At 54.9% G+C, this 17291-nt stretch overlaps 3 protein-coding genes across 3 annotated transcripts in view; all 3 read left to right on the forward strand.

Annotated features, from left to right (window-relative positions):
- The window catches only part of LOC124251347 (carcinoembryonic antigen-related cell adhesion molecule 1-like), a 1036279-nt gene that overhangs the window by 201327 nt on the left and 817661 nt on the right, over positions 1–17291 (forward strand). The window lies entirely within an intron of this gene.
- Positions 1606–9871, forward strand: RPS19 (ribosomal protein S19). The gene is made up of 6 exons (XM_046684115.1): positions 1606–1687; positions 2141–2211; positions 2500–2600; positions 8193–8376; positions 8897–8951; positions 9807–9871. Exons 2-6 carry the CDS (start codon positions 2141–2143, stop codon positions 9831–9833), a joined length of 438 nt encoding a protein of 145 aa, XP_046540071.1. The 5' UTR covers positions 1606–1687; the 3' UTR covers positions 9834–9871.
- On the forward strand, positions 13427–16988 carry CD79A (CD79a molecule). The gene is made up of 5 exons (XM_046684112.1): positions 13427–13555; positions 15162–15467; positions 15720–15838; positions 16336–16404; positions 16536–16988. The coding sequence occupies exons 1-5, from the start codon at positions 13477–13479 to the stop codon at positions 16647–16649; spliced, it is 687 nt and encodes a 228-aa protein (XP_046540068.1). The 5' UTR covers positions 13427–13476; the 3' UTR covers positions 16650–16988.

The following is a 17291-nucleotide window of genomic DNA, read 5'->3' on the forward strand; positions in this document are numbered from 1 at the left end:
TGAGAAGTAAATTTCTGCTGTTTACAAGCCACTCAGTTTATGATATTTTGTTAGAGCAGCCAGAACCAATTCAGACAGTTCATTTTAATTTTTTAAACAGATATTGGTATAACATACCAGCTTATTAATAATTAAGGCATTTTGCACACACAGTATCTCACTGTGGAAAAAATAAATATTCTGTTTTAAATTCTCAAGGTCATTTCAACATAAGAAAGTAGCTACACACATTTAAATGTTTCATTTTTGCAGCAGGTTAACAATTTTATTGGACCATAGGTGTGTCCCTAGTGTTCTTGGTTGTTGGACCTTACAAGGATTAAACTAGATCATGCAGGTAATATAGTCATCTCTCAGTCTCTGCGGGAAATTGGTTCCAGGAACCCCGCGGATACAAAAATCCATAGATGCTCAAGTCCCTTATGTAAAATGGCATAGTATATACATAAAATCGACACATATCCTCCCATATACTTTAAACCATTTCTAGATTACTTATAATACTTAAAACAATGTAAACGCTATGTAAATAGATGTTATACTGTATTGCTTAGGGAACAATGACAAGAAAAGAAGTCTGTACATGTTCAATAGACGCAACCATGGTAAGCCTTCCGATCCGAGGTTGGTTGAATCCGCGGATGCGGAAGCAGAGAATACGGAGGCCAACTGTACTACATAACGTTTACCTGTGCCTGGCACACAGTAGGCACACAAAAAATTTTTGCTGATAGAAGTAATATCTGATGCATCATGTACCAGAGCAGTCGTTTAAAAGGGGCAAATAATTGGGATCTTGGTGTCTCAATTTAATTTTTCTTTTTTTTTTTTTTTTTGATGGAGAGACTGAAGCCTTAAGAAGGGAAGTGGACAGCCTAAAGCTGCACAGGTCAAGCAAGGCCGATAAATTTAAGTGGGCCAGATAAGCCTAAGTGCAGAGCGAACAGTTAGGCACTAGGGGGCAGAGCTGAACTAAATTCTCCGAAGGTCCCGCCTCCGTCTCTGTCCCTGCCCTTATCTCCTCCTCGCCCCTAGTGCCTCATTGCCACCGGAGGGTGGCCTGTGCTGTGATGAAGCAATTTCCGCCCGAACAAGGGTGGGGCTTCCAGCTTCCGCTCTCGCGAGCACTGGTGGTCGACGGACGGATGATAGCGGCCACATTTCCTCCTCGCGCTCCTCTGAGTCCCCTGTCACAGTTCCGCCCTTACTAACCCCACTTCCGGCCAGAAAAGCCACTTCCCCCTGGAAAGGGGTTGTCGCACTGGGGGCGCCGGCAGCGGGAAGGTCTGTCTTTCCTGCCCGCCCACCTTGCCCATAACTTCCACCATCATAGTCTCCTCCGCCGCTGTTCCTTCGAGCCGCGACCGACGCTAACAAAGCCAGATCCCCTCAGCTCAGGACGGGAGCTCTCTCCTCCTCTATTACGCTCTGGGAGAAGGAAGGGCGGGAGGAAACAGCCCTCCACGCCCGTTCCCCCGGCATTTCCCTTTGCCTTCCCGCTCCCTCATTACACACCCTCCCACCTTGGCGGAGGCGAAGCCACATTCGCCCTCAGAAGGGCGGAGCCGTCTTGTCTAACACTGTTCTCGCGAGCGCTCGCAACTATCGCGAGACCCGAATCCCGACTTGGGCGCCGGGGAAACCCCGTTGCTCCCTTTCCCCTGGCTGGCAGCGCGGAGGCCGCACGGTAAGGCGGGCTCTGTGCTGGGGTCCACGCGGGGCGTCCGGGCCCAACTCTTAGGCCCGGAGCGCGCGCCTGGGGACTCCTGGGCGGCCGCACGGAGCTGCCCCGCCCCCCGGAGCCGTGGCCACGTGCGAACGGCAGGCCCGGGCATACCCGGTTGGCGCGGTCGGGGGCCTGAGTGGGCCTGGCGGGCCGCGGGGAAAGCGGGGCCCCCGAAGCAGGGGCCAGGGGCGTGCAGCGGCTCCGCCCGCGGGGCGGCTGTGTTCCTGCGCCCCATGGGGGCCGTGGGCGCAGTGCACCCTGAGGACCCGTAGGTCCCGGGGCCTGCAGGGCGCGGAGTTGAAGCGAGGCCTTGGGAAGGGACAGAGCGCGGCGGGGTAGGTCGCATGGGGCCGGCCTCGGCTCCTGTCAGTCTCTCCGCCAGTCCCGGGTTCACGTGCGTGGTCCTTCCCGCAGATGCCTGGAGTTACTGTAAAAGACGTGAACCAGCAGGAGTTCGTCCGAGCCCTGGCAGCCTTCCTCAAAAAGTGAGTGTGGGCACTGGGGTTCAGAGTGCATGGGGCTGTCGTCTTTGCCTGGCCCCTCAGGGCCCGCAGTGTTTCTCTTCTCGGGTCGGGGAGACTGCTTTGAGGTTTCAGTGTGGAGTCTGTCTTTTTTAGATGAGGCCTGGGTTGTGTTTGAGTTTCAGCCTCTATGTGTTCGGGGACACATCGGGCCCCTGTTAACCTACAGTTGTGTTGAGGGAAGGTGATTTGGAGGATGAAGGAGTTTGTGGAGATCTCTAAATTGTGCTTTTCTCACTGTCTTGGTCTCAGGTCCGGGAAGCTGAAAGTCCCTGAATGGGTGGACACTGTCAAGCTGGCCAAACATAAAGAGCTTGCTCCCTACGATGAGAACTGGTTCTACACGCGAGCTGGTGAGGAATTGGGACCTTTGGGTGGGTCGTGGGGAGCTGGGTGACCCCTGGCACAGACCATACCTGCCTGTTTCCTCTGTGAGGTCTGTCTCACTCCCTCCCCAAGATTGCAAGAGAAGAGAACTATCTTTCACTCTGTTGCTGCATGTTGTGTGACATTAAGTTTATACCCTGAACCTGTTTTTTTATTTGTAAAAGGTTTGTGTAAGGATCTGTGGCTTCTTCTGAGCCTCAAGGGAAACCCTGGGACAAATGAGCGTTCATATTTTGTTTAGAGGTGGTTTGTCTTAGAGCGAGGCATTATTTTCTATATCAGTGGAGTTTAGAGTCCTCGAGATCGAATCCTCTATCACTCAACTGTATGATCTTCATCTGCCTGTGCCTCTTGTTTCTGCATCTCCTAAACTGGGGCTAATGAGTATACCACCATGCGTTTGTTTATGGTAAGGATCAAATAAGCTTAATACAGTCAGAGTGCTTTAAAACATGCCTATTGCAGAGTAACTGTTCAAGAAAAGTCAGCTGTCTTATTTTGATTGCTGAGGTGATCACGCTAGCTTTCTGCCTGTCTCTAGCATATTGTTCCTAATTAAGTGCTTGGGGATCTGGCCAGGTCACTCCTTGCTCTAAATCTTGAGAAGTCCCAAGTGCCTAGAAGAAAACCTGTGGTCACCTTGTGACATTTGCCAGTTTCCTCTTTTATCTTCTTATTAATCTTGCAGTAGTAACAACTTGGAAGAGTTAGGTATAGCCCCTGATTGCACAGTGCTGGTTCTTCCTTGTTCTTGACATTTCAAGTTTCTGTAAGTTGTTACCCCCCCTTAAGGCCTACGTTGGGGATGAGGGCATCAATGCTGTGTTGTGCCAAGGTGGCAGCCTCTGCACAGGCCTTTAGCCTTCTTCCTTTTGTGAAGTGAGGCCTCCATCCTGGCCAAAGCTTGTCTCCAGATGGGAAGTAGGTGGGAAGCAGAGTTTGGAAATTGACAGAACTCCAGAATGACCGTGAAAAGAGTTGGCTTTGGTACAAGTTGCCCAGCACTTGAGAGCACAAGGTATTTTGTAGATTGGTGGTGCCCCTGGGCTCCACTCTGCTTCAGTCCCTGGCCTGGGCAAAGGAGCCAGCACAAGTCAGCCACACCTCTGACCCCTGAGGACTAAAAGGTCAACTCTCTGAGGAGGTGGGTAGGGTGGGGGTTACATCCACCCACCCACCATTCTGCTTTTAGAAGGAGAATGAGGATGGTGAAGGGAAGCCTGCTTGGTTTCCTTGGGCACACAACAGTGATGGGGACTGGAGGAACCCCCACCGCCCTGTTCTCCCAGCCTGGGAAGCAAGGCTGCCTGGTCAGGAGTGTTCTTTGGCAATGCCCAGAGAGTCAGTAGGTCAAGGCAGCTTTGCATCTCAGATTAGGAGAAAGGACCTGATAGCTTTTCCCATTTGGTCAGGTGAACATAAATATTTTGCTTTATCTGCACTTATCAAGAACTTCTCCAAAAGGACTGGTGGTTTCTCTTTCATAGTTGATGTCAGGGAGGTTAAGTAAGCTGACCACCTGCTCGGAGTCCGCCAGCAGGTGATGCCACAGTCCACCACACCCTTGTCATCACTTGGAGGTAAAGGGTTCCAGCTGTCTTCCCTTGGCAGCATTTCATACTTTGTCTTTCTAGGTGGGGAGAGATTAATGGGAAATGGGCTTGAGGTCCTCAGTACTGCCCTCAGATGAGTCTGCTGTGGCCCTTTCTGTCGCCGTGGCCATTCCCCAACATCTCAGATTGGCTGTGCGTCCTCTGCCTGCCCTGCTGGTCTGCCTTACTCAGAGTTTCTAAAGCTCCGTTTTTACCTCACTTTCCTAGCTGCCCTAGTGGCATAAGGTGGTGGTGCTGGAGCAAGATCTACACCTGCTGTTGTGTACTTTTTTGTTGGGAAACAGCCACGCCCATTTGTGTACATTTGTGGTAGAGGTGGAATTGCAGATGTGACAAGACACGTGGCTTACAGAGCCTAGAATATTTACTATCTAGCTGTTTACAGGGGAAGTTTCACAGCTTCCATTCTAGAGTGCTCCCACCTAGTTTGGTGGTCAGCTCGTACTCTGGACGAGTTGGAGTCATAGGAGGTACTTGTTTACCAAAGAGGAAACTGAAGTACAGACAGGTGAAGTCACCCTGGGAGAGTGGCAGACTGACTCTAAAACCAGGGTCTGTGCCATATTTGCTTTTTTCCTTCTCTGGATCATGGGGCTTGGTGTGTTTAGCTCCCTCAGGGAGGTTGGGCCTAAGGCACAGGAGGGCAGTGGAGGCTAGGGGGCAAATTCTGGAGGCATTGAGGAGCCTGCGTGAGGTAGACAGGTCTTGATTTCAGGGGTGGGGGATAAAGAGGGTCAAGGCAGAGGACAGGGCCCTCCTGAGGGTGGTCTGGAAGAGGGGCAGAGCTGTAGGAGTCAGAAGTCTCAAGGTAGCGGCATAAGGAGTAGAGTGAGGTGGGGCTAGAAAGAATGTGTCAGGTGAGTGGGGACCTGCTCTAAGGGGAGGGGACGTGTGGTTCAAGGGGAGACCACTCTGGCTTTGTGAAGGGGGTGGTGCATTGTGGCCCTGCACAGACCCCTTGAACTCCAATTCTCAGAAAGTTCTGCTTGGGAGGGAGGGGGGTGAGAACCCAGTTGTCATGCTAGGCATCCAGCAAACAGCCACTGAATTGGGACACCTGAATGCATTGTACTGTAGGATGGTGGCTGGTCCGTATCAGGACTGGGCACGCTCTCATGCTGTGTTAGTGGAAGGAATGAGGCCTGGGAGACATTACAGGGGCAGTTAAGAGGTGGGTCCAGGTCAGGGAAGCTATTTTTTCTTTAGAAGTTTGTCAGAGAAGGGTGAAGGGCAAAGTGTATCTGGGAAACTTCCTTCCCCCACTTACGACTCTGTAGGTCAGGATGGGGCCACAGATCTGAACTTAAAACCAGCTTTTGAGATGCTGAGTTGCGAAGACACTTGAGAAGCCTTGCTTGGTGTGCCATGTGCTCAAGTACAGGTGACCCTCCCCTCATCCACCTGGTGGCCCAGCAGGACACACAGCTGCTCTCACAGTGGGGGCGGGGGCTACATGGTCCCTCCTTTACAGTTCAAGGTGGGGAGTTACTCCTTGCCAGGGTTCCCAAGAGAAGCAGGTTGCCACCTCAAGGGTGCAGGAGAAGCCATTTGTGACAGCACCTGGCTCACCATGGCCCTCATAAACTCCAGCTAGGATGACATGGATTTACATGGTTACAACTCCACTTCAAAAGGTGGGGCTGGGGCCTGGGTCTTCACGGCTGAGAAGAGGGGGGTGAAACAGAGATCAGTATTTTGTAGAACTCAATATTTCAACTGTTAGAGCTTCCAAATTTGTCAAGTTAGTACTCTTCTTCCTTCTAAAGGGTCAGGAAAATAATTATCACAAACAAGGGTGGTGGGGGAGGGTCTTGTAATATCTGGTACCACACCACATAGTTTTGTACAGTGTTAAAAATTTAAACCATAACCCCCCCACCCGCCTTGAAGAAACTAATAGTTGGGCTTATCTGAGCAGAACTGTCGGTCCCTGCTCCATATTTAAGTAAGCCATCCCCTTTAGTGCCACCACACAGACCACCTAAAATGGGAGTAGACTTGGTCACAGCCGGTGAGGAGCAGTGTTGGGATTCATACCCCATCTGCAGGACAGCTCAGGACTTGGCCACCCCTTTCCATACCAAGCCCAGGTGGACTGGGCTGAGCACTGGTCCTGACTTGGTAAGACCCAGGCTAGGCATCCTGTTTGTGGTGCGAAGCACTCCTGGGGGTCTGTGTGCTTAGGGGTGTTCATCCTACCCCCTTCCTGAGGCCGTCTTGCTTCCCAGCCCAAGTGGGAGAGCACATCTCCACCCAGAGCCAGGGCATGGCCAGGTACAGGCACGAGAGAGATGGCAGTCACTGTTGGGCATTTGAGCTGGTCTTAAAGGGTGGAGTTTTCCAGTGATGTCACTCTACTGGCAGAAAGATTGTGGGCGGTGGCTTCTGACAGTGTGAGCAGCTTGACGCCTGGAAGAGGAGCAGCACAATGGCATAAAGAATAGGGTAAGGATAAAAACTAAGGAGAGTGGTTTTAAAATGAGTAGAGGCCAGAGAGAGGCAATGAGACCAGGGAGAGGCCGCACAGTGGTCCTGGAGAGGTGGTGAGGGTTTGGGCTGCGCTCTTGGCCCCCAGAAGCCTATTGCTGTATCTGGAGACAATCTTAGAGGGCAGGAGCAGGCTGGGAGCAAGAGGTCTGGGAGAACTGCTCTGGGAGGGTCATCTGGAGGCGGCAGGAGCCCACCTCACCTCCTCACCTGTCAGTCCCACCCTGCACCCTCAGCTCACAACACTGAAGGGTCACAGACATGGCCCAGTGGTCGGCTGTTAGCAATAAGTAGTTATTGAAGGAATGAATCCTTAATTCCTCTGCTGGACTTCAGGACTAAGAGTAGTCACTTGGGCAAACGTAACTGCTGGTCTCTGATGGTCCTGGGGTGACCTGGGGTCTCTGCCCTTGAGCTCCCAGCCAGGCAGGGCCTGTGATTTCTGAAGTCTGGGGTACTTCCTGTACCTGGGGCTCCTGTTGCTTCAAACCTCAGTGGCCCCCTAAGACAGAAAACCAGAATAGTCTGGAGGGGCTGTCTGTCCAGAGCTGTGTGACATGAGGCCAGTGAGTGCCCTCTAGAGCCTGTTTCCTTTTCTGTAAGGGAGACTAGCCCTTGACAGATACCGGTGGAATCCTCAATAACCCTTATCTTAGGGACTGTTACTCCTGGTTCTCAGATGAATGTAGGTGACTTGCCAAGGCCACACCATCAAGCCAGCTCCTAAGGCTGTCTCATTACCTCATAGGAGAAAATGTGAAAAGTAGATGACATAGGGTTTGGCAGATGGGGCTCTAGGTGAACAGAAAGGTGAGCTCATTTCCACGGATGCTGGCGGGAGTGGACCAGGAACTTGCCCAAGCCAGTCTAGGGACAAGAATCCCAGTGATCCCAGAGGGTGATGCACAATCCAGGCTGGAAACATCCACTGTATAGTGTCAGCCCTGCCCCCACTGTTAGCCCAAGCTCTCCAGGGCTGAGGGGGCTCAGCGAGCTGCACTTGGGCGGCAGTGGGTCCCTTCTCACTCATGCCTCTCAGGCCCGGGCACATGGAGACGGACAGTCATGGCTTAAACACCTGCTGGCCTTTACCCACAGAACCTCAGGTCCACCTCACAGCAGCGTGGCTATGCAGTGACAGCTAAGAAAGTGGCCCTGGGGAGGTGGGTTCCCTGCCCAGTCACATGATGTGGCAGTTCCTCCTTTGCCTGTGTGTCCTGGTCTCCTAGGCTGGGCCTGGGGTGCAGGGCAGCTTGGCTGTGGGAGAGCTGGAGGTAGAGGTCAGGTTGTGTGTGTATGCTCAGTTCCTCTGCTCTAAAATGGGGAGAAATAGCTGCCACACCGAGAATTGTATATGTGTGACCTTGAGCGAGGCCCTTCTCTCAGCCTGCCTCAGCTGTGGGGAGGAGACTTCTCTGCCTGAGAAGGTTCCTCAAGTCTCCCTTGCACCCAACCCAGCTTCCACAGCGCGGCACCTGTACCTCCGGGGTGGTGCTGGAGTCGGCTCCATGACCAAGATCTATGGGGGACGTCAGAGAAACGGTGTCATGCCCAGCCATTTTAGCAGAGGCTCCAAGAGCGTGGCCCGCAGGGTCCTCCAAGCCCTGGAGGGGCTGAAAATGGTGGAAAAGGACCAAGATGGGTAAGCAAGGGCAGGGGGTAATGGAGGAGCCTTGGGGCCAGAACACCTATAATGGAGTTATCGAGGGCCATCCCACTCCCCACGCACAAAGAGGTGCCAGGTCCGTCCCGCATGGTCTGTACCTGCCCCTCAGGCAGGCAGAGGATTCTGCCAAAAAGCGGACAGCAAGGGCCCTCACCCCGACCTCTGTGGCTGACTACCCCGGGCTCCAGGAAGGTAATTTAGCGACTGTCCACTTTCATTAGCCTGCTCGTTAACTTTTCCCAATTGATTTTTCGGGGCTTTTGATCTAATGCTTGCACAAACGACACCCCGTCAGCTCCCAGGGGGGCTTCCACTCCTGCCCCTAGCTCGTTAGAATGCAGCTGACTGGGGCCCTCAGTGGGACTTGGCTGGTGTCATGTGGTCTTGGGGCCAGGTGTCTTTTTGGGAAGCCTGGCTCACATCCAGGAGAGGCCTGGCAGGGATGGGGTTGAGAGCCTGCACTCACCCGGGATTGCCTGACCCTTCTCTCCCACAGAGGCCGCAAACTGACACCTCAGGGACAGAGAGATCTAGACAGAATCGCTGGACAGGTGAGGCTTGGGTGCGAGCCAGGGCTGGGTTCTTCGGTCACTGCCTGGCACTTCCAGAGCCCAAGCTGGTGGGGCTCGAGGAGGGCTGCCTCGGGCTGGGGGGCAGAGAGAAAGAACATACCTGACTGACTTCCTGCTGGGGCTGGTTGGAAATGCCTGTCAGGGAAAGGGAACCCAGGCCCAGGAGGCAGCTGAGCTTGCTTCTCATATAGCATGTTCCCGCACACACGACTCCCTCTTCCCAGGTCAGCCGCCTTAGAGATTCTGGCTGCAGTTTCCTTATTCTTCACGCTTAGTGAGCATCAGATGGGGGAGGCAGCCTGGCTGGACATCTTGGGGCAGAGTCAAGTCACCTGGAGCCAGTCTCCCTGTCTGTAGAATGATCTGCACAAGGCGAGGGTGAGGAGTCAGTGAGCTACAGCAGCAAGAGCTCCCAGAGCCTGGCATGAACCCGTTGTTGGTTTTCTTCTTTCTGTATGGCCTCAGGCCTCCTAGAAGCCTTAGAGTGTTTAGTCAAGTGTCAGGAAAGACTATGGAATGTGTCTAGGAGCGGGTGGTCTGGAAGGAGAAGGTGAGCTCTTCCAGGGCAGAGCAGGGCCTAGCACAAACATCAGTGGGTGACAAAGGGCAGTGGGCAGAGGTTGGAATGTCACTCCAAGACCCCCTTTCCTTGAGTCCCCGTTTATGTAGGCTTCTGTAAAATGGGCAAATACCTAGGGGTTGTGAGGATTAGATGAGATGAATACATGTGAAACCACGAATCAGGATGCCTGGTGTCCCGAGGGTAGCTATTACAAAGTGCCCAAACACACACCCCATGACTGATCTTAATTATTCTGCCATCTTGTCCCACAGGTGGCTGCTGCCAACAAGAAGCATTAGAACAAATGATGCTGGTTAATAAATTGCCTCGTTCGTAATCTGGTCTGGGTCTCTCTTGATTGGCTGCTTCTCTTCTCTTTGGGGGCATGAGGAAGGAGCACGGCACTTCCGGTCCTTTGTGAAAGAGAAGGGCTAGGGGTCCCTGGGTGGTGGTGGCACCCAGTAGCCTCCAAAGCCTGAGGCCCAGCCTTTCCTGTTCAAGCAGTTCCTCCCCAAGTAGGCAGGATGCCCGGGCTGGGCTGGTTGGGGGGTAGCCCAGGCCCGGAGGCCTGCACCTCCCCCACATCCTGTCTTTGCAATTTTCAGAAAATGAGAAACTGAAAGGAATACCTGGGGCCTGGGCTGCCAGGTGGCACTGCCCCCTGCTGAAACAAAGGAGGAGGGTCTTAGGGCTCAGATTCTTCCCTGGAAGGAGATGGGCAAGGGCAGACAACCCTCACTCCAGGTGAGTGCTGCCAGCCAAGGTGCATCTCCTTTCACTGGCCTGCACTTAACGGATCGGTGGCCTTGGGCCCTACTGAGAAATGGAGCCTGTCGCAAGGCCCCAGAGTTTGGGTGGAGCAGGCTGGCGCCGGGCAGCCACCTACATCCCGGAGGAGGGGCGAGCGAGGTGCCTGCGCAGAGGCCGAGTTCCCCGGGCGCACGTGGCGCCGCCTCCACGGCCCTGCATGGCGATTGGCTCTTGGCGGGAATGGGGCGGGAGCACAGCCTGTGATTGGCCCCCCGTGGTCGCGGCGGGAGTTCCGAAGAGCGCCCAATGGGCAAGGGACAGCCTGGAAAGGACCCACCTCTCGGTCGGGGAAAACTAAGATGCTGCACCTGAGTTGGCTAAGGCCCCAGGTTCCTCCGACCCCAGTTAGTGCTCAGATCGGACCCATTTCCTCCCAGTGCCAAGCCTGGACTTTGAACTCCAAACGATGGGCTTCGAATTCTAACTCTGCCCCCTAATTCTTTGTGACCGTGAACAACTTACTTCCTCGCTGAGCCTTCCACTCGTCTACCGCTGCTTACTGCTGAGAGATTCGGGGAGAGACAATGGAGAGAGTACCTTGGCTCAGAGCAGCACATCTGGCAGACAACCAGCTGGTATTACCGAAATTTAAGAGCAAGATGTTCAAAATGGAAAGACTATCAAACCAAAGAGTGCTATACACCCGGTGAGGAATGAAGCCGTCATCCTTCCAGCGTGGAAGTTGTCAGTGCTAGAAGATTTGTACTGAATAAACACCGAGAGCTTACCACGTGCAAGGTGCTTTATAAATATTACATCATGTAGTACACCCGACAACCCTGTGAAGTAGGTGCCAAAGAGCACCCGTATTTTGGAGATGGGGAAAGTAAGTCATGCGTTGAGTAATTTGCCTGATGTCCCACAGCTAGGGGGTGGCAAAGCCAGCGTTTGAACCCAGGCAACCTGGCTCCAGCCCCGGGCTTCAGCCACTAGGGTGCACTGTCTCTTGGAAGTGAGGGAAATGGGAAAATGAGGCCTAAAGGGTTACTCTTCTGGGAACAGCCTTGAGCCAGTCACTCCCCATTCTGGGCCCCAGTTTCCTCTTTTGCCCATTGAGGATGAAGACATTTCCCAGAGTTGTCATGAGAAAACAACACGAAGCATCTGGTTTCCACGTGGAAAGCCAGACATCAGAGGTGCTGGCTAAGTGGGAGGTGGAGGTACCCAACATGCCAACCCCATCTGAAAGGGTCCGCATTCCTGGCAGCGCCTCTCCAGCCGCTGGGGGGCAGTCGAGGGCCTGGAAACTGGCTCGGCCGCTGAAGGATGCTGAAGGAGGTCAATTCCTGGGCTGCAGCCTCTGGAACAAGTCTTCCTAGGTAGGGGTCATAACTGAAGCACAGAGGGACTAATGACCTTCGAGGGGCCCAACAGAACACCTGCCTCCCTGGAGGGAAGGGAGGGGGGCCCTGGGACCAGAGAAGGGGAACTGTGTCCTAGGAACTGTGCTAAGCACACTGTTTCATAAATATTCTTACAGCTTCATAAGATGGGGGGATTGTGCCCAGATTACAAGAGGAGAAACTGAGGCTCAGACGACCAGTCAATTCGCAGAGCTGAGATTCAAACCCAGCAATCTTGAACTGTTGAGGCCTATGCTCTTCTGTGTGGGTGACAGTTGCATTTTTTAAAAATTATGAAACATGTCAAGCATGCAAAACAGAATACATAGTAGTGTAACAAAGACCTGTGAAGTCACCACCCAGCTTAAGCAAAACAAGACACAAAACTAAGACAGACAGAGCCCTCTGTGTACCGTCCCAGTTACACCCCTGGCCTCCCTAGAGATAACCCCTCTCAGGAATTGGGTGTCCCTCCCCTGCACAGGTTTACACCTTTACTACAATCGCATGTGTCCCTAACAGCACACGGTGTTTTTTGCCTTTTGAAAACAAGCCAACTGTATCATGAAAATATATTTTTTCTCATTTCCATGTTATTCCTGAGATGCAGCCTTGTTGACATGTGAAGCTTTGCCTGTTCTCCTGCTGTGTATTACTCTATTGGCTGACTGTACCACAATTTATGCATCCAATCTCCTGCAAATGGGCTTTTCGTTTGTTTCCCAGTTTTTGCTACCAAAACTCTCCCTGCGATAAATTTTTTTCCTATGTGTTTTCTTGAGTGTGTGTGGTGGTCCCCTAACTGCTTGCAAACACCTCAACAACCTCATGTCATTCCCCACCCGCATCGTGTGGACCCCATTTCTCTCCCACTTGACCTGAAATGATGTTCAAAAGAACCTGGACACATGTAAGTGACTTTGAATCTCTGCTCCACTTATATAACACCAGGCAAGTGACAGTGACGGTGTCCCCTCTCTGGGCTTCAGTTTCCTCCTCTGTAAGATGGGGGGTAGCCTATCTTGCCCACTTGTGGGGAGGCTGAAGTGAAAGAACACCAAGAAAGAGCCCATCGTGGCTCCAACTCCTTCGGTCATGTCATAAGACCAGGGAGATATTCTTATCATCATCTCTTGGATTAAAAATGCTGAGGCTCTCAAAGGGAAGCCACCATCTCATCACAGAGCTGGCCAGCCTGCCTCATTTATTCCTCAGGATCATCAGTAGTAACCAACGTTTCCGGAGCACCTGCTGTGTGCTGAGCCCTACGTTCAGTGCTGTGCATGCACAGCTCCTTTAAATTCTCACTTCCAACCCCAAGAAGTGAGGACACGGAGGGTCAGAGACAGGTCAAGTTTTGCCCAAGGCCAGTGAGGGGCAGAAACCAAGCTCAGAAGCAGCACCCTGACCACCTGTGCACAGCAGACACCCCGAACTCTGGCTCCCTTAGGCTTCCTTCCCAGGGCTCGGCCAGTGACGAGCCAGAGCCAAGCCAGGCCTTGAACCAGCCTCTTCCTCCCACCCGAGCAGCCTGCCCTCAGGGGAGTTGTGGCCACACAGGTGCAGGGAGCGGTTCCTCTCCACTCTGGGCCCGAAGTGGCACTCTTGAAGCAGCGTACTGGCAGGGGCTGCCCCCGGCCCAGCAGCCGAAGGGCCCAGCCGTGGGGCCAGTGGAGCCCATCTCCGGGAGGGCTGGGCAGGAAGTGGGGCGGGGTTTGGGGCCCGGCCGAAGTGGGATCTGGTACCCCAGGACTGCTGCAACCCAGACCAACCAACACACTGGGAGAAGATGCCTGGGGCTCCTGGAGTCCTCCAAGCCCCGCCTGCCACCCTCTTCCTCCTCTTCTTGATCTCTGCTGCTGGCGTGGGTATGTGGCTAACAGGCAGGTGCTGGGGGGAGGTGGTGGGGAGACTGGAGAGGCTGGAGAGGGCGCGGGCACAGGCAGAGGGAAGGGCGCTGGGGGGGCATCAGGAAGGGGAGCTGGGAAAGGCCCTGTAGAAGCAGCATCTGTCTGCTTGATTGTCCCAAGCCAGCCACCGAGGGGAGGCTGGAGGAGGCTCAGCGACATTTAAGGGGCATCCACAGCCCCATGGAGGAAGGCACAGGCAAAAGAGTGACGCTTTCCCCACCCCCTCATCTGCACAGGTCAAAATAAGGAACTAAGGTCACCCTTGACTGAGCTCCAGAGCTGGGGGTAGGAAGAGGACCTGGGGGTAGCACTCGGCTTCAGAGGACAAAAAAGCTGTCTCCTTCTCTGACTTAAATCTCAGTCCCCGTTGCCTAGGGAGCCCCTTCTGGGTTCTGGGGGAGGCGGCGCCTCATCGACATCGCCCCCCACCTCCCCTGTGCAATACCAGCTGGTGGGGCTGTGACCATCCTGTTTGGCCCAGAAGTTCACAGAGAGGGCTGGTCACTCAAGGTTAGACTAGGAGCCGGGATTGGAGCCCATGACCCTGAGGTTGCTGCTTCTTCCCCCACCTCTTCCTCCTCCTCTCTTCCTCACCTCCCTCCTCCTCCCTTTAGAAGAGGTACAGCCAGCCATGTGGACAGACCTGGGAAGGCAGAGAGCTGGGGCTTCCCAGAGCAGCCAGCCTGGGCCGCCCCTGGCTCCCTCCCTCTCACCAACCACCCTGCTGAAGCCCTCCCCCAACCCCCTGCCCAGCCCACGAATGGACTCACCTTTGACCCCCAGGTTGACACATGCAAGTTTCAGAGAATGAGGGGCGGGCCTGGGGTCACAGGGCAGGCCAAAGATTGGCAGGAAGAGGCCCAGGGGGCCCGGGGTTTAAACCCCCAGCCACTCCTGCTGCCCTGGTGAGGCTGGGCAGCCAACTTGCCCTCCCTGGGCCTTAGCCATCCCACCTGTAAAGTGAGGACAATGAGAGAACCTACTTCTGAGGGTCTTGTGACAATTACGCAAGATAAAGTGCCAGACACTGGGCCGGGCTGGGGCTGCGGTAGGAAAGTGCACCAGGAGGGCCTTCAGGAGGAGGTGATGCCCAAACTGATACTGGAAGGAGCTGCCCAGGCAAGGTACTTCTAGTATGAGGGAACCAAATATCCAGATGCCAGTGAGTCCAGTGGGGCCAAAGCACAGAGTGGGCGTGGGGTTGTTGGTAAGTGGGGACCCCCAGGGGTGTGGCACCACCCCTGGGTGCCTCACTCTCCTCCCCAGGATGTCCTCACACCACCACCCCCACCCCCAAGGTGTGTTCTCTCTCCTCCCAGGGTGTCTCACTCTCCTCCTCTAGGTTCCTCCTCACCCCCTCATCGACTGTACGTTATCCCAACTCCCTCCCCCAGAGGCAACCTCACTCCTTGCTCCCAACGCCACCCTCTCTTCCCCTCGCCCACCTCCCCCAAGAGTGTCCTCATACTCCCTGCACCCACACACCCAGGAGTGCTGCAGCTGCAGAGCCCAGTGCTGGGCCTAGTGCTCACCTGCAGCCCCTCACCCATCTGCCTCTCCACAGGCCCTGGGTGCCAGGCCCTGTGGGTGGATGGGGGCCCGCCATCAGTGACAGTGAACGTGGGGGATGAGGCCCGCCTCCAGTGCAAGCACAATGGCAGCAGCCCAGGGAGCCACATCAACATCACCTGGTGGCGCATCCTCCAAAGCAACTTCACATGGCCTCCCATGTTCCTGGAGTATGGCAAGGGGCCCATGGGCGAGCTGACCATCCAGCAGGTGAATAAGAGCCATGGGGGCATGTACAGGTGCCAAGCTAAGGAAGGCAACGAGACCAAGCAGTCCTGTGGCACCTACCTCCGCGTGCGTGGTGAGTGCCTGGGCCCTGGCCCCGAGGTCCCTCCACAGCTGGGGATGCTCAGCTTCCTCATCTGGGACATGGGGATGGGACCACTGCCCGCAGTGGGCATACTCACTCCCTGGCTCGCACACACTGGCCAATTTTCTCATCTGCCCAGTGGGGGCTTCAGTGGTCCTGGGCCTGGTTGGGCGGGGTGGGGCGGGGCCGGGAGGCCAGGGAGGGCTGGAGGTGCCAGGGTTCTGAGCAGCACCCCCCTCACAGAGCCGCTCCCCAGACCCTTCCTGGACATGGGGGAGGGCACCAAGAACAACATCATCACAGCCGAGGGGATCATCCTGCTGTTCTGCGCAGTGGTGCCTGGGACGCTGCTGCTGTTCAGGGTAAGCCAGCGGGGACCAGGCCCCTCCGAGTCTGAGGGTCCCCACTTAAAACTTGAGGGAGTGACAGCACCCACTTCACAGGGGCTGTGGGGACTAAATGAATTAATATAACGGATTTTGCAGGGTGCTCAGTCTTCCTCCAGGGTTGCCTCACTCGCCCCACCTCCAGGAGTGCTGTAGCCCTCCAGATATAGCCCAGGCCAGGGAAGATGAGGGCTGGGTGTCCCCCCAGAGTCTCTGACCTGAACCAGCCTCCCTTTAGGCCACAGGGCAACTATTGCTATTTACTATTATCGTTGTTGTTATCCATGGAGAACAGTAAGGCAGTGGAGACAGCCAGAAGGACAATGGCTTGGACCCAGAGAGACCTGCCACTCACTGGATATGTGGCTTTGGGCATGTCCCTTACCCTCACTGGTAAAGCCCCTCCTGGCATCCAGGAGGGTCTGAAAACATATGCTGCCCCCTCCTCACTGACGTTCCCAATCCCCCGACAGAAACGATGGCAGAACTTGAAGTTCGGGCCAGACATCCAGGATGACTACGAAGATGAGAATCTTTATGAGGTGAGTGGAGGGTGGGGACAGGTTAGGGATAGGTGCATTGGGGGGGTTCACACGGGGTTCCCCCTGGTGTGGCTAGGGGCAAGGACCTGGGCATCAGGACACTGAGACCCATCACCACATTTCCACCCCAGGGCCTGAACCTCGATGACTGTTCCATGTACGAGGACATCTCCCGGGGCCTCCAGGGCACCTACCAGGACGTGGGCAGCCTCCACATCGGAGACGTCCAGCTGGAGAAGCCGTGACCCGGCCGGGCTGCCCCCATCTGCTGTGCTTCCAATTTGTGTCTCTCCCCACTTCCCTGGAACGCAGTCTTTTCACAATCTTTCCTGGGAGTGTCCTGACTGAACTTCCCGCTGAGGAGTGTCCACTCTTCTTCCCTCTAGACTGTCCTCATCTCTGCCCCACACCCGAACTCAATCCTCCCCCTGCGCCTTTCCCAGCCTCCCCCCCCCACCCCCAGCGGGTAATGAGCCCTTAATCGCTGCCTCTAGGGGAGCTGATTGTAGCAGCCTCGTTAGTGCCACCTCCCCCTCCCTGCTCTGTCATGGCCACTTAGTGATAATAAATCCTTCCCAACTGCAGACCTTGGCAGTAGTCATGGATCTCACAGGGATCACCCCCCTCCTCTGGGACCCACGAGTCCAGGCCCCCAGCCCCCTCAGCCCCAGGGTTCTGGACCCCCAGCCCCTTCCCACTCCCCACACCTGGGACCAGGTAGCCAGTCTTGGCTGCCCTCTGAGAGAAACAGGAGTGTCTTGAGAAGGGCCCCAGCCTAGGCCATGTCCCTGAGCAAAGGGCAGGGGGCACACAGGATGGAGGGCGGTGACCATATTTATTTACTAGTATTTGAGTCCTACAAACACAGGTACAAACACAGGGGACTG

This window comes from Equus quagga, chromosome 13, assembly GCF_021613505.1.
Source record: "Equus quagga isolate Etosha38 chromosome 13, UCLA_HA_Equagga_1.0, whole genome shotgun sequence".
Classification (NCBI taxonomy): domain Eukaryota; kingdom Metazoa; phylum Chordata; class Mammalia; order Perissodactyla; family Equidae; genus Equus; species Equus quagga.